Source organism: Lipomyces doorenjongii, assembly GCF_038497915.1.
Source record: "Lipomyces doorenjongii strain NRRL Y-27504 unplaced genomic scaffold V1508scaffold_1, whole genome shotgun sequence".
Lineage (NCBI taxonomy): Eukaryota > Fungi > Ascomycota > Lipomycetes > Lipomycetales > Lipomycetaceae > Lipomyces > Lipomyces doorenjongii.
Window position 1 is genome coordinate 594636 of NW_027118068.1, and position 15020 is coordinate 609655.

The window sequence follows — 15020 nt, forward strand, 5'->3', positions numbered from 1 at the left end:
GTCCCGGTGATTGACAACAGTAATGTCATTACAAATTCGTTGTCGAACCAACGACATCATGCAAAAACGCGGGGGGCACCGTTCAGGCAACAAACAAACTTGTCGTCGGCGACCAGATGAAAATTACAGTTCAATTTGGGTGGGCGTGAAACAATACCACATTCGGAACTTGGGTGCGGTCGCCACGAGCAGCAGCTTTCGCTCTTTTGGAGGAAAAGCCGGGTAGTCCTTCGTGTTCGCGTGGTGGAAATCGTGGGGAAAGCGCGTGGGGAGCAGGCGGAAGGTACGCGACAGACAAGCGGTTTGTGGACAAACCGTTTTGACAGTTCAGGAAAGGGTTCGGATTCCTCGGGCAATGGGGGTTTTGTCTGCCATTGTCAGATCCATGATCGTGGCGGATACCCCATGTCGCTACTTAGTTTTGCCCTTTGGGCGAAAGGAATTCATGCCTTCGTTTAGGTTTGATCTAGTCTTCGTTATGGAATTTGGCGACAGCGACCCGGGGGGGGGCGGCCGGTTAGCGGTCACAGGACCTGCCCAAACGGGCAAGGCGCGTTTGTCGTGTCGCGGGTACGGACACGAGTCGCAGGGTTAGGGTGCTGGCGTGGGCAAGGGCTTACCTTTCGGGTACACGCACAGCTTCACACGCCGCTCACTGAGCCGAGGAGCGTGTCGGCCTGCCTGCGCCTCTGTGTATCTCTTTTGCCATTACCGCCGGCCGCTGCCGCTTCCCTGCGTCTGGCGGCTGCACCCAGCGACTGTCGTCACCGCTCATGTCCAAATATATTGCCGGTCGTCCGTCGCCGCCTTCTAATTGCCTCCTCCCTATACACTTCCATTGCATCTTATATAATTCATATACTACGTGCACGACGGACCACAGCTACTCGCTATCCGCACTGAGTTGCACACTTTGCCATTCGGCACGTCACTCGCTCCTGCGCTCAACTCATAACCATGTCTGTGACTATGCTAATGGAGCGATATCGGCAAGCTCCCACTTCCCAGCCGGAGGACTTCAGTCTTCCGGCTCCGTTCACCAGCATCCATCTGACATCGACTCCGTCAATGGCCGACCTCGCGCCTTCTGATGCTCTTCATCTGCTCACAACCGGCATCAAGCGCATCCTCGCGCTCTCAGATCCTGCCACCATGGCCTGGCAGCCTGCTCCGACACTAGTGTCTTCACCCGCACTCTCCCCGGCTGCGTTCTCGCCGCCGCTGACTGCACAAGACGTACTCGACTCAAAAGAAGGTGTATCGCCGTCGCCAATGATATCCGGCCTAGCACCAAGCATGCAGCAACTCAGTCCTGGCAGCGAACAGCCGACATCGCTCTCCTGCGACCAGAACCCGCCTTCACCGTCCTCGCCATGTCTAGACGCCGAGCAGCAGTTCGTGGTTGACAAAGCGAACCAACGGTCCATAATCTCGCGACGCTTTTGGTCAAAATCCGCTCCTGGCATCGACATTGAAAAGTATCTCCTTCGCATCCACCAATACTGCCCAATCTCGAGTTCAGTCTACATCGCGACGAGCCTGTACATCTACCGGCTATGCGTCGTCAACCAGGCTATCCCGCTCACGCCACTCAACGTTCACAGACTCGTCGTCGCCGCGCTGCGTGTGGCCTCAAAGAGTTTAGAGGACATCAACCACCTGCAGAAACGGTTTGCAAAAGTTGGCGGGTTATCCGAACAGGAACTCTGCCGGCTCGAAATTGGATTTCTGTTTCTCATGGATTTCGACCTCAAACTCGAAGTAGACATGCTCGAGGAACAAGCCGGTGTATTGATAGCGCTGGAAAAGTGTTAAACCGCGTTATTTAAGTTATGTACTATATATGGAACTTTGTATACTAGATGATTTGGACTGTTTGGATGGGATGAAAAGTGCTTTAGTTGGTCTTGTATATATTTGATGTATTACCATGGCGGACTCGCGTTGGATGGTGGTATGGTGGTGGTTAATGGCGTTTGGGTTTTTCAGTTAGATATTTATGATATTATTATTACTTCAGTTCAGATCCAATGATCATATGTTCAGTTGCCAAGCAGATGTGCTTAAGACGACCGGTAGATTGTGCAATTCTTGGGGAACCGCTTTAGCCTAAAAATTCGCAAGTGCACTGTGTGTAATTCAGCTGACGGGAGTGGGGGGGGGCGAGCAGCCTATACGATGAAAACGATACCTCAATGCAGCACCGTGGGAACCAAAAATTATAATATAGCCGGCGAGCAAATTAAATTCTTACCGGATAATCTCTGGTGATGTGTTTATTTTTTTCCATAATTATGTTTAATGAGAGTGTAGTTGACATCCGCAGGGGAGGGGGCGGGAAGCCATTGACCCTTCCGAGCATTGGCTTTGTGTGGCGCAGGGGGGGCGCTTGTCGGATGGGCGGGTGGATTGCCGAATATGTGCACTACCGGGCCCTGTGACAGTCGGCACGGCCCATTCTTCCTGTCCACAGTGCTGACACTCGTACAGTCCGCGTGTGTGAATTTGCGAATTCCCGCACAATGCGGCAAGTTTGTAGCAATCTAAAATTAAGGGATGAAATTTAGAAACGCAGCGGGAGGACACAAAATACGTCATAAAGTGTCTACGGGCGGAAGCGCAATACGCGTCGCGACAAGCGCGTGACAACGCGGGGGCAGGCCTATTCGTATCGCACGCGCGGCAACCCGAACCCAAGCTGTGGACCCCCGCGAGCCATTAGCCGGGCAACTTACCCGATCATGATGGCGGGATGGATGCTATGACACCATACAAGAACACCTGAAGGCTCAATAATATGTGTAACTCGGGGGGCCTCATGATTCATCGCTGAGATTGTGATAAATTGAAATTAGTACACGCAGCTGACCCGGTAGACCGACACAGGTAAGGGTGTAATGTTTTGGGTGGATGCCCCGATGTGGGCCTTTCCATATGTCGGGACTACTTCGGGTCCGTCGGGTCTTCGATCTCGGGCGCTATGACATTATGTGGTAAGGCTGGGATGAGATGAAGTTACGATTATGGTCGTGATAAATTATCCGATGACGGGACGACGAAAAGTAGTCATACTACCATTCTACAATAAAACATTACGTAACTACACCTTATTGGGAAATAGCGTTCTTGTTGAAGAATTGTAAACGTTACTTCGACGGCCGCGAGCGTGTCGCCTCTAGCTAAGGCAAATAAAACTTATCGATTGCAGCTGGTTTTAATTAAGTTAAATGAATATCCATATTCATAATACGACACGGCGATCAATGCGGTATAGAAGAATCAAGATAATGCGCGAAAATAGATTTTTCAGACTATTCGGATTTGGTCAGCAGCGGTCTGACAGAGAATGTGACTTGCGACACGTTCGTTATTCACATCGTTCGCGGATCTCAAAGTCCGTGTCTCAGGGTTCGTACAAGTCACACCTAACACTCGAATTTAGACCCAGTTGTATCATACTAAAGCTTAACGATACTGTTAGTTCCCGAAACCGCCCTCCCCTTTACAGACACATTGAAAGCTTCACGCTTTGCCGGATTTGTAATGGTGTACTCTAAAATATCCTCCAATTATCGGTGACATAATTCAACTATGGCATTACCGATACGGTATTGCTCACTGTAAAGACCTTTATAAAATCTCGCAGAGAAAATAGCTCCGTACCAATACAGTAAGTGTAAGAGGGGCAATGAATTCTGTCCTAATAGTTTGCAAACACCCTGTATAAGCACCAGGTCCTTTGACATCCATCTCACCACACACAGGGTTGATCGACCATCTGAATCTTCTCCTATATTCTAAAGCCATTATTCCATTATCACTGATACTATAAAGGAGAAGCACCTACAATAGAATAAGATGACTTCTGAAGCCTACTGCCTATAGGGGGGGAGCCATAAGATCCTCTCTGAAGCCCACGTAATCCACTCGTCAGTAATTCCTAGCTTGCCACCAGAGTTTGAGTCAGAGCTCGATAACTTTAAAGAAGTGCTAGATAATGGTAATCGCGGTGGAATGGGGACGGGTCCACCATTAACTAAGATATTCGAGCCACCATCTCGTTCAACCAAAAATGCATTCGCCGTCGACATGATCTGCCCACTTGTAAATGTCTCTGAGTAAATCGACACGAGTATTAGGATGACGTCGGGCATCGTGTTCACCTTGATAAGAATTGAAAGCCGCACCAGCTGCCACTGGGAGTTTGTTAAGGTCGAGTTTAGTCTCTAGTCTCTCGATGGCTGTCTGGATAGTGTGTATAGCTTCAAGTTTCTCATGGCAGTCCGACATGGATAGGAAAGGCATTAGAGACGATATCTACTACTTGCTTGAACCGATCCAGCCAATTTCACAATGTCGTCCGCCTTCTCTCGCAGGACAATTATATGTCCGCCGAATGTAAAGATCCATCTCTTCGCCTGGCATATTGCCTGCTTCTGTCTCGTCGCCGTGAGAGCTTGCTGCACGACCACATCGATGTCCATGGCATTCTGCAGTGTATGTTGTCGAATTGGTCTTGCTGAGAGAGATGAATGAACACCCGTTCCAGGATCTGTGGCCCAACGATCGACGTCCCCGATGAGTTAGGCTGTGAGGTGGAGGCTGTGAGGCAGAGGCTGCGGATGGTGCCGAGAGGTGTTGACTGCTGCCACGAGTGGAGCCATGAGAAATGAACTGCAGCAGCAGATCGGGGGTTGGATCCTGCCTATTCACGTGTTCCTGGATCAAAAATCTGGGTCAACCAGGCTATTCCATGGCTGTCAGATGTCCAACCACTTTTGCTAAGCAGAGGATCTCCAGTTTGGCGGAACATCAGGCACTACCCAATTGGTATTGGCGTATAAACCCTTGAAGATGATCAAAGGCGGTAGAGCTTTGGTATTTGGTGAAATGCATTCCACGCTTGCCATCTATTACTGACGCCCTGGAATAACTTTTGACTGGCTTTTTTGGGATCTATCGAAGACAGCCTTCTGACTTTTTCGACATTTTCCGATGCCGTATCCTGTTTCGTCCAAGTTGAATACATTATGTGGTTCATAGTTCTTATCTGAAAACTGCAATTCAATTGCACCAAACCACTGGTCAATCCTCTCACGCGTAGCCTCTCTATGTCTTGCCGAATCCAATTGAAGGGGAGTAACTGTCTTTAAATGTGGGAACCGATTCAAGTAGCGATAAATCCATTCGTTGCCGATTGGTTGGTCTATAAGTCGAGGGTTCATATCCGCGACACGTGCCGGACACGTCGAACACGAATTTCTCAGCCATCTCCACAACCAACGCATGAGTTACCGTGTGTCCTGTAGTAGCCTATTGAGAGATCCAGAGCGCGCGAGTCTTCTCCTCCGCGCTTGTGAGATTCTGTGGAGTTGCAGCAGCTTGAGAGAGTGATTTGCCTCGTCCACGACTAACATCGAATTGAGCAGCAGCACCGTTAACACTGCTGCACTGACAACTTTGCAGGGCTGATAGAGCCATTCGTGTCTGCTCTTCATTATCCATCGCCTTTTTGCTTCTTCGATACCCAATTACTGGAAAAAGACGTGTTTAAGTTAGAAGAGCGGTGTCAGCCGCCCCAAAGAACCATACGGCCCAAAGTTAAATAATATAATAATAACAATCTAATGTGTCTGTTTGTAACAAAGGTATGGGATAGGTACTTGAAGCTCCCTCCCGGTCTCGGAACCTACCTTCGTGGGTGTCGACGTGCAGCAATATTATTATGGTCTTTTCCGAGACATCTGTTTTGAAAGTGCCCGGATCTCGGAGCATACCTTCTTCCGTGGTCTACGTGCAATCACATTCCGGCCGGTCTGCCCCCGGAACCGGCCCTGCAGAAGCCTATTTCAAAGCCAGCTGTCCCATCACTCTCTCAATCCTTCGCACGAGATCCAACCGAAAACTTCTAATCATAAATTGACCGATTGGAAACTCTACAATTGCACTTTACCTCCTCAATTGAGTTTTCATTAGAGCGTTTCACAAAATGGCAGCCCAAACCGAGCCTGAGATTGTTTTGTACGACTTGGCCTGCACCATGAACGTCTGCTTCTCTCCTGTTGTCTGGCGCATCCGCCTCATGCTTAACTATAAGCATATCCCTTACAGGACCATCTTCCTCGAATTTCCGGACATTGAGCCTACGCTAAAAGAGCTGTGAGTGATATTCGCCTTCTTTGCTTTTCCTTCTTTCGCGCGTGAAAACGTCTCCTGACCTGAATATTCCCAGCGGCCTGGTCCTCGGCGAATCCGCTTCGGGATCCAAACATAAATACACGGTCCCTGCCATCCAGCACGTGCCGACCAATACGTGCATGATGGACTCGGCCCCCATCGCGCAGTTCCTCGAGTCGACCTACCCGGACCCGCCTTTACCACTGACGTCGGAGCTGGGCCGCGAGATCGAGGGTAAAGCACGCGTTGTGGTTGGGGCGGTCTTCAGCATGTCATTGATGCCGCGCGAGATAGGCATCCTGTCGCCGCGCGCGCAGGAGTACTTTCGGCGCACGCGCGAGGCCTTGCTCGGGCACCGGCTCGAGGACCTGCTCGACGCGGACAAGGAGGAGCAGGGCTGGAACGCGGTGAGCGACGGCATGCGCGCCGTCGGCGAGCTAATGCGGACGCACAAGGCCGACGGGCCGTTTGTGCTGGGCGCCCGGCCGAGCTACACCGACTTCTTCATTGCGGGGTCCCTCCAGTCTGCGAGGATGGTGGATGAGCGGGTGTTCCAGAGGACTATCAAGTACCCTGGTTATGGGGAGATTTATGAGGCATGTCTGCCTTACATGGAGAAGAAGGATTGAGCGGGTGCAATCGCAGGGCAGGCCACCACTTAGGTCTTGTAGATGGGATCAAGGACTCACTCGCTAGAATAATAGATACGACTGAACAGTAGTGATCAAGCAATGCGAAGCACTTTATTGATGTATGAACAAGTCCTATGGAGTATCCGCTTCCCCAAAACGCCGCATCAAAGCCATTCGATTTCCTGTAATCATTGGTGCTCCTTGTTGCTGTCGGTCGATGACTGACACTGGGCTCCGAATCTGGCTCCGGTCAGTCGCAGGTGTCTCCCCTCAAGCATGGCAATCTCGTTCCCATGCCGCCCATCAATTTGGACAACATGCAAAACAGCCGGGTCGTGCTAGAGCAACACTTTTTACAACCGACTGCGAGACGAATCCTTTGCGTCAACTTCGGTTGCTCTCATCTCCCATTTCCCCCTCTTCCACCAGGACCGCAATATCACAGTATCACATTGTAGGTAGGTCTCATAGTTCTAACCAGTACAGCCTCTGAAAGGATCGCATCGCTCAGCATTTTATTATCCTGCTCTTCAACCAGTTTCAGCGGAGAACGTCGATAATAATCGCAAAAAGGTCTTAGGATACTGGGGTGCGCAGCAGTCGCCGCGCTATATTGTGCTCGAAATGTTAATCGGCCCGGCTAGGTCTGCGCGTCTGGATCAGTCATTGCGACTCGAAGAAGGTTGATCAGGCTGCCGAACGTGGCCACAGCAGCAATGCAGGGTGCCTGCTCAGTGCAGCGAGCCAGTTGCATCTGTAGGTCTGCTTGGGTGGAGAGATTCCCACAGCTTTTTGGTTGAGCGAGCTTCGCTCTACGCAGATACTCGAACTTCGTCGAATGCGTCTTAGATGCTTGTCGGTCATTACCCGAATGTAGCCCGCACTGAGTCAGTTGGGAAGGTGTGGCTAGGGCAGCATTGGTTGAATACGGAAGCTGCCTGGAACGTCGTTGGCCTTGTCCGATTCAGTACATGAGGTCAGCCTATGAAGTTGTGGTTACCGATGGAGATTCCACAGAATGCTGCGGGATCGTCTCTAGAGTGGTACAATATTCAACTGAGGACTATTAGCAGATCGGTTCTCACTTACCGCGAGACCTCCCATCTATTCAATTGCCGATCTTAGGTCTCGTCAATACATATATACTGGAACGATCTGCCGATTTATTACCAGAGTTCTTTTCCAAAAGAAGTACGGTATCAGGAATAAGGAGAGCATGACTCGCTTATTTCCTTAGCCTTTTGTAGGAGAAAGTTGCAATGTGTCTGCAAAGGGGAGGGCGGTTTCGGGAAACGCTGTACTGGTCAGTTCATATTATAGAACTGTGAACCGCGAAAAACTGCACAGATTGATTTTGTCGTTTTTGTGCATCCCGCTGAACATAATACACTTAATAGTACAACTCAGGCGACTTGGAGGTATTATCAAGATTTAGATCTTTTTTTACAAATCATGGGGCGTGTACTGTCGATAGATCCATCTTTGGTTGCTAATGTGAACTGGGCAGTTAATAGTATGGTGCATCCAGTTTAGTCCAGAAATTTACCTGTTCCTACAACAAGATTTTATTACGTCAACAGAATCGTACATAGTCCCTTGAAAATGTAAATGACCTCGTAGCTGCTTTATTCTAAATCGTTTGCACCAATTTTATTTGAAAAAAATAAAAACTGAGGGACCTCTACTACGAAGAAAATTGCGGGTACGAGGGTCCTTAACTATGGGACAACCGAATTATGAAACACAGGGTTTCAGGGTTTTTGGAAGGGTAAGGGTTTAATTACTTAAAATGGTTAGTGTATATTGTTATTGAAGCTAGTTTGCTTTAGACACAGCAACGCGTAGCTGACACGTTCAACTTCAACACACTTTCTCGATAACTACAATTGCACTAAATCCCACCAGTCAGTTAGAAAATATCAATGGGTCGAAGATCGAAGAGGTCACATAATGGAGAAGCGAATGCGAAGAAACGCGCTCGCTTTGAGTCATGCGAGGAGCAAGACAAGCTTCATGAGAAAGGCGCACCTGAAACGACACCTGACGAAATAGAATTAGGAATTGAATCAGACTGCAATTTTGAAGAACTCGAGGTTCCAGATGAAGAACTAGCTATGATTCAAAGCCTCAACAAGTGAGATGGCCGACACAGCTCCTATCGATGCTCTAACTATATTGCGGTTTTCTAAGGATGCAGATAAGTATCTGAAGACTGGCTCCCGTCCTGGAAATTCAAGCACGTCCCCAATATAGAAGATATACACAGGGAAAGGACACCACTGGCATCAAATCATTGTTCGAGCATTTCAAACGACCCGATAATGATAACTTAGAGGCTCATAACTTAGAGGCAGTGCCCTTCCGAAACGATCTCCAAAGGAAATGATTTCTGAGATTTTGGCGCATCTCCGGCAGCCCAACAATCAGATTCATGAGAAATATCAACTCGCGGTCCTTCTTCGATACTATCAGACTCTAATTAAGAATGGCAATCAGAAGATGAATGCTTCTCGTGCAATCTCAGACCATACTTTCTTCAGAGGGGAATATATGGCAACAATCATCCGCACATGGCCAACGCTGTATGAGAATACGCGAACGCTAGCGCCCAAGAGTTTGAGAGGGAAGCATTCAAAATTCAGGTGTCTCTTAGTCGACGAAGACGTCAAAGCACAATGTTTGGCATTTTTTCGAGCGCTTCCACCAAATTCCAGAACAGCAACTAAACTACAGTACCATTATCAACAGGTTGTCTTTCCTTCCGTCATTGGAAAGATTGGTCGGGCATCAATATCTTTGACCACAGTGACAAAATATTTCGACAAATGGGGATTCTCATTACAGCACCACGCCCAAGATATTTATTATGATGGGCATGAAAGAGAAGAGGTCGTTGAATATCGCGAAAGCTGGAGTAAAATGATGATGTCTTTACGATCCACGATCAAAGAATTCGAGGGTGAAAATTCCGAGAACGTTGTACTTCCAGCATTGAAGTCTGATGAGAAAGAGGTTGTGTTAGTCACTCATGATGAAACCTACTTAATAGCAATGACGACAAAGCTCGAACGTGGATAGCAAAGAATGAGCCTATCATTAAAATGAAGGGCCAAGGAGTTGGTACGATGGTCTCAGATTTTTACTGCGCGTGCCACGGTTCTCTCAATGCAAATGGCGACAGAGCGAGAGTGATTCTTGAACCTGGCAAGAATCGCCAAGGGTATTGGAAGAGTCTCCAAATGTGCGAACAGCTAGAACACGCCATTCAGGTATTTGAACAAGTTCATCGTGACTGTCTGGCATTGTTCTGTTTCGACCAAAGCAGCAACCATCAGGCAGTTGCAGACGATGCTTTAACCATTGATGCATTATTTTCTTAACTCTTAAGCAGATGACATATACGTGCATACTTATGTTTAAATACGCTGTATATCTGCACAATATGTGACAGTTATGCGTATCAAAATTATGATTAACAAAATAGAGTTTTTTTGGGACTAAACTGGATGCACCATACAAGTCTCATGTCCTCAATCCAGTATCAAGTATGAAAGCGGGCGTGGCAAGAGTACCAAGATATTAGACATTCCACGAGCAAGCGGCCGGCTCCCATTATTGCGCCAGCCATCCCCATTACGCAGAAACCACGAAGTAGTCATCAAACGTTTTACCGAATAATCAATTTACTTGCTGCTGTCGTGAGAACAATTGCATTGTGACATATGGTTCACGTCGGTCTTTGCGCTTACGAAACCGCACTTAACCGGGCACATCCGTATGTTACTGTTCTGCTACTGGCTCCTTCTCCGCCATGCCTCAATGCGAGCCCTATTCTGCTTATGCGACATTGTGAGATGATCGGTCTTGCTGCGGCGGGCTGTGACATAAGTTTCACATAAATAACTAGTCTCGCTTAAGCAGCTTATAGGGTCCCATAGAGTTGGTTGCCACGAGAATAAACTAATAAATTATGGTATTACTTGAAGGGCTCGGACCCGCTAGGACATGCGGGCGGCTGACCTTCCCGAGGCTCTTATCCCTGGGCCCCCCCCTTGCGGACAAGTGTACTCCGATATCTACATATTATTCGCGGACGTGGCAACTTCACTTAGCATGCGGCGTCGGAAAAATGTTTCTGCGGCACCGCCAAGGGCGCTGGTGGGTCATAATCTCTTTGTCAAACGGCGTGACTTATCATATTGGAGACCTTGCGAGGCACCGTCACTCGGCCGCGTATTTGTTTGGACTGGGCATTTCCAGAGCTGTCAGTAGCGAAAGAGGAACAAGGTATCGAATGATTCACATTTCCCAGAACGAATGATCACTCTTCTCTGTGTGTATTTGTGCTGTCTGTTTTTGTGAAAGTCCAAATCGCATATGCAATTTAAACCATGTCAGTCGCATGCCTCGATCGTAATGGATTTCGGTTGGGAACAGTTCTAGTATTGACTTATACTCATGCGTCGAATAATTCGACCAAACGTCTACATGTACGCCAAGACTTTGCCTAAAACGGGCACGCAAAAATATAATTAGCAGATCCCTGGGATCGACCTTTGTAGCACAATGTCACACCTCATGAAGAAAATTGCCGTTAATTGTCGTTAGGCTTCTCTTTGACGGCTACCATCGGTCAGTCCGGAGTCTGGTAGATCCGCGGCTTCTGATCGACGGATCTGACTGCGTTCTAGTCTTCTATGATACATTAGGAGGCTAGTACTAGGCTCCGGAGTTTGTGTAAGCTTCCACTTGTGGTACTGGGCCAGCCGAACAGAGTTTTTATGTGTCCGATGGACACGAGATACAGCTCACGAGGTACAGCGGATCACAGACCCGGTACTGGCCGCAAAAAAGTTTTTCCGGTCGACATACACGGATGTTCCGCTGTGTCGCGCTCTCTGACGTCCGCCGGTACCAGTCTGTCGAATAGGAGCAGTATGACGAAGGAGGCTGCTTGTCGCATGAAGGGCAAGTCGAATTTGAGGCGCATGTGCGTATCACTTAGTACGGAGGTTGTTTTGTGCGGTCTCATTTCTGAATCGAGACAAGTTACGTGAAGGCTCTTTCCCAGTCTGTTTTGTATCATTATGTCTCTGTGGTTCTGCAGCACCTATCTCTAGCATACAGTATCGATCCTTCTGCCGGCTTGACACATCGAGATCTATGCTCCTGGCAATCGTGCACTCGATCTCAGTATCCTGCTAGGAGTAATATATGATCATCTGCTGTGACTTCCAAATATATTCTTGCATATATGCCATGCGATTCGGGATAAACGCTACTCTTCGAAACGTCTGGAGAACTAACCAAGGCGCATTGGCATGTGCGTTTGGATTGCCTTGCGGTCATGTCAAATCAGCGACCTATGATTAAGAATCATCACAGAATCGCATCGGCTACGTCGAGGCAAGACCTTTGCATGTCCAGCTCACATGCCCCGTCCCTTAGTCCGATTTCTCTATAGAGCCGTATTATCAATCGTCGACAGGTCAAGATTGGCGTCTTATATGGGGGTAACGGTCCGATTGTAGGATGTATCGTAGCAATAATACTTTCCATTGCAAGCCTATATATACAAAGCCCATCCAAAACGCCAGAATCATACATCCCCTAGATGCAATTTCTTCAGTCAGCATCAACCAACACTTTCTTCTTCTCCTTCTTATCCTTCCCCGACTTCAATGATACCGCAACCTTAACACGACTAACATTCCGCGTAATCTGCTTCCATTCCTCTTGCAAATCATCTGGCTCAAGATCATCGCTAATTTCCACCGTGTCAGTCTCGATCTGAATAACGTATCCCATTTGCTGGAACCGCAATCCCAGCGACAATGTCTTCTCAATAGCTTTACTTAATCCAACCAGCACGACTACGTTCCGACGACTAGAATGCAGCTTAATAACTTCCTTTTTGGCGCGCTTTAGAAGGGAAATAAATGGCGATTTAGCGGACACGTGGAAGACGGCTTGGTTCAGACCTTGCGGTGGCGCGGGACGCTTGTGTAGTGTGCCTGGCACGACGTTAACAACTAATTTTTCCAATATATACCATACGCTTTATAGGACACCAAACTGGGATGTGTACTGACCTGGTGCTTTGGGCTTCTTCAGTATGTCGGGCGACGCTGGTGGAAAATCAGGACCTTCGCCGCCGACAAGATCACTTTCATCATCCATCCCCAAACTTGACTATTATCTAACCAAAGTATTCTTTACTTTGTGCTAAATATTCTGTAATTGCTTCCTTCCTCGCGATGTCGCTGTGCCAGCAACTAGTCTGTATTCGTGGGCCTCTCAAGCGCGCGTAACATCGCGACGCGTATCAGAAAAATTGAAGCCCTAACCCTTTTGAGTTAATTCGCTTGTTTCCACACGCTGGCGAACTTCAAGCTTACTTTACAGCTATCTCAACATTGATCAACCGGTGAGTGATATAAAAGAAGACAGGGAACAATGGCGCCCGCACCTACGAACCAGACTCAGATCGATGATGGTGACATTGAAAGTAAGTTGTCACGGGCGGCAGCCAGCGTGTCATTGTAATAACGCGTTGTTCTTAGTGGATGATCATGAACGGATCGTGGAGGAGAATATTGTTGCGGAGAAGATAATAAATGAAGGTATGTTCATCTTCTAGAAAGTGTTGTGAATTAAACGGGGAATACTGCAAGACAGCTAACGAACGTGGTGGGGGACTATAGAGTACAAGATTTGGAAGAAGAATTCCCCGTTTTTGTATGATCTCGTTATATCGTCTGCACTGGAATGGCCAACACTTACGACGCAGTGGTTTCCGGATAAAGAAACGTATGTTTTTTCGAATTCTCACTGGTAACCTCGGTCGCTAGACGCGGGACCGGGATGGCGGAACTAGACATTGACGACGAATAATGTTAGGCACCCTGGAAAGAACTATACTACTCATCGATTACTGCTTGGAACACATACGTCTGGCAATGATCAGAATTACCTTCAGATTGCGCATGTCAACTTACCGAATATGGAGGAGTCGCTTGACCTACGGCAGTACGACGAAGAGAAAGAAGGTATTCTGACATGTGTGCAGTACGAAACTTGATCAGTGCTAACTGCAATTGCTAGAAATTGGTGGCTACGCAGCTTCAGAATCGCGGATCAGCATTTACCAGCGGATCGACCACGAAGGTGAGGTCAATCGGGCGCGATACATGCCACAGAACCCAGATATCATCGCGACCATGAGCGTGTCCGGCGACGTGCTAGTGTTTGACAGAACGCAGCACTCGTTACAGCCCACTGGCGTGTGCCGTCCTGAGATGCGCTTAGTCGGACACACAAAGGAAGGGTACGGACTGTCGTGGAATTTGCACAAACAGGGGAACCTGCTCACGGGTTCAGAGGACACGACAGTTGCGCTGTGGGATATTAATAATTACACAAAGACAAGCACGACTCTGTCCCCAGTTAAGAAATTTTCCACGCACACCGCGATCGTGAACGATGTCGCGTGGCACAACCTGCACGACAGTTTATTCGGCACCGTCTCAGACGATCTCACTTTACAAATCCATGATATACGCTCTACGTCCGCGACGCCGGTTCAAAAAGTCCAGGCACATACAGAGGCCGTGAACGCGATCTCGTTTAATTCCGCGAGCGAGTACATCCTCGCCACCGCATCTGCGGACAAGACTGTCGCGTTGTGGGATCTCCGGAAACTGTCGATTTGCTTGCACTCGCTTCAGGGACATAATGACGATGTCACATGCCTGCAGTGGTCGCCCCATGAGGAAACGATTCTTGCGAGCGCGAGTCACGATAGACGGGTGATCATTTGGGATGTCAGCCGCATCGGGCAGGAACAGACGCCGGAAGACGCAGAGGACGGCCCTCCCGAGCTGTTGTTTATCCACGGCGGCCATACAAACAGGATCAGCGACTTCTCCTGGAGTCCGACCATGCCGTGGGTTATGGCAAGTGCGGCAGAGGACAACCTGCTGCAAATCTGGAAGCCAGCGGATTCGATTGTCGCGGTGGATGAAAAAGATGTTAGTGCGAGTGAATTGGAGTAGAATTGTATGATGAGACCGATTTTATTTCTAGTTTGTATTTGTCGCTAGAATTTATGGAGTAACTTTTAAGATAACTATTGTCATATTATATACAAACTTTTCCTATACCCAATATCCCCACTAAACCAAACAACTCCAACTCCATATGAACTAACCC

The 15020-nt window shown here is 48.3% G+C and overlaps 4 protein-coding genes across 4 annotated transcripts; 3 read left to right on the forward strand and 1 right to left on the reverse strand.

The window, feature by feature from the left end:
- Nucleotides 1-733: 733 nt before the first annotated feature.
- V1508DRAFT_408026 (cyclin-domain-containing protein) lies at nt 734-2020 on the forward strand. The gene has a single exon (XM_066938953.1). The coding sequence runs from the start codon at nt 958-960 to the stop codon at nt 1813-1815; it is 858 nt and encodes a 285-aa protein (XP_066799148.1). The 5' UTR covers nt 734-957; the 3' UTR covers nt 1816-2020.
- Nucleotides 2021-5803: 3783 nt separating this feature from the next.
- On the forward strand, nt 5804-6954 carry V1508DRAFT_12778 (uncharacterized protein). Its single transcript, XM_066935945.1, has 2 exons — nt 5804-6159; nt 6233-6954. The coding sequence occupies exons 1-2, from the start codon at nt 5990-5992 to the stop codon at nt 6804-6806; spliced, it is 744 nt and encodes a 247-aa protein (XP_066799149.1). The 5' UTR covers nt 5804-5989; the 3' UTR covers nt 6807-6954.
- Nucleotides 6955-12340: 5386 nt separating this feature from the next.
- On the reverse strand, nt 12341-13175 carry V1508DRAFT_408043 (uncharacterized protein; the record flags this gene model as incomplete). The annotated part of the gene is made up of 2 exons (XM_066938954.1): nt 12902-13175; nt 12341-12823 (listed from the first exon to the last, which is right to left on the reverse strand). Coding segments are annotated over exons 1-2 (473 nt in total), but the record flags the coding sequence as incomplete, so codon positions are not given.
- Nucleotides 13176-13212: 37 nt separating this feature from the next.
- V1508DRAFT_408046 (WD40-repeat-containing domain protein) lies at nt 13213-14943 on the forward strand. The gene is made up of 5 exons (XM_066938955.1): nt 13213-13317; nt 13373-13432; nt 13514-13619; nt 13710-13858; nt 13914-14943. Exons 1-5 carry the CDS (start codon nt 13266-13268, stop codon nt 14861-14863), a joined length of 1317 nt encoding a protein of 438 aa, XP_066799151.1. The 5' UTR covers nt 13213-13265; the 3' UTR covers nt 14864-14943.
- The last annotated feature ends 77 nt before the right edge of the window (nt 14944-15020 follow it).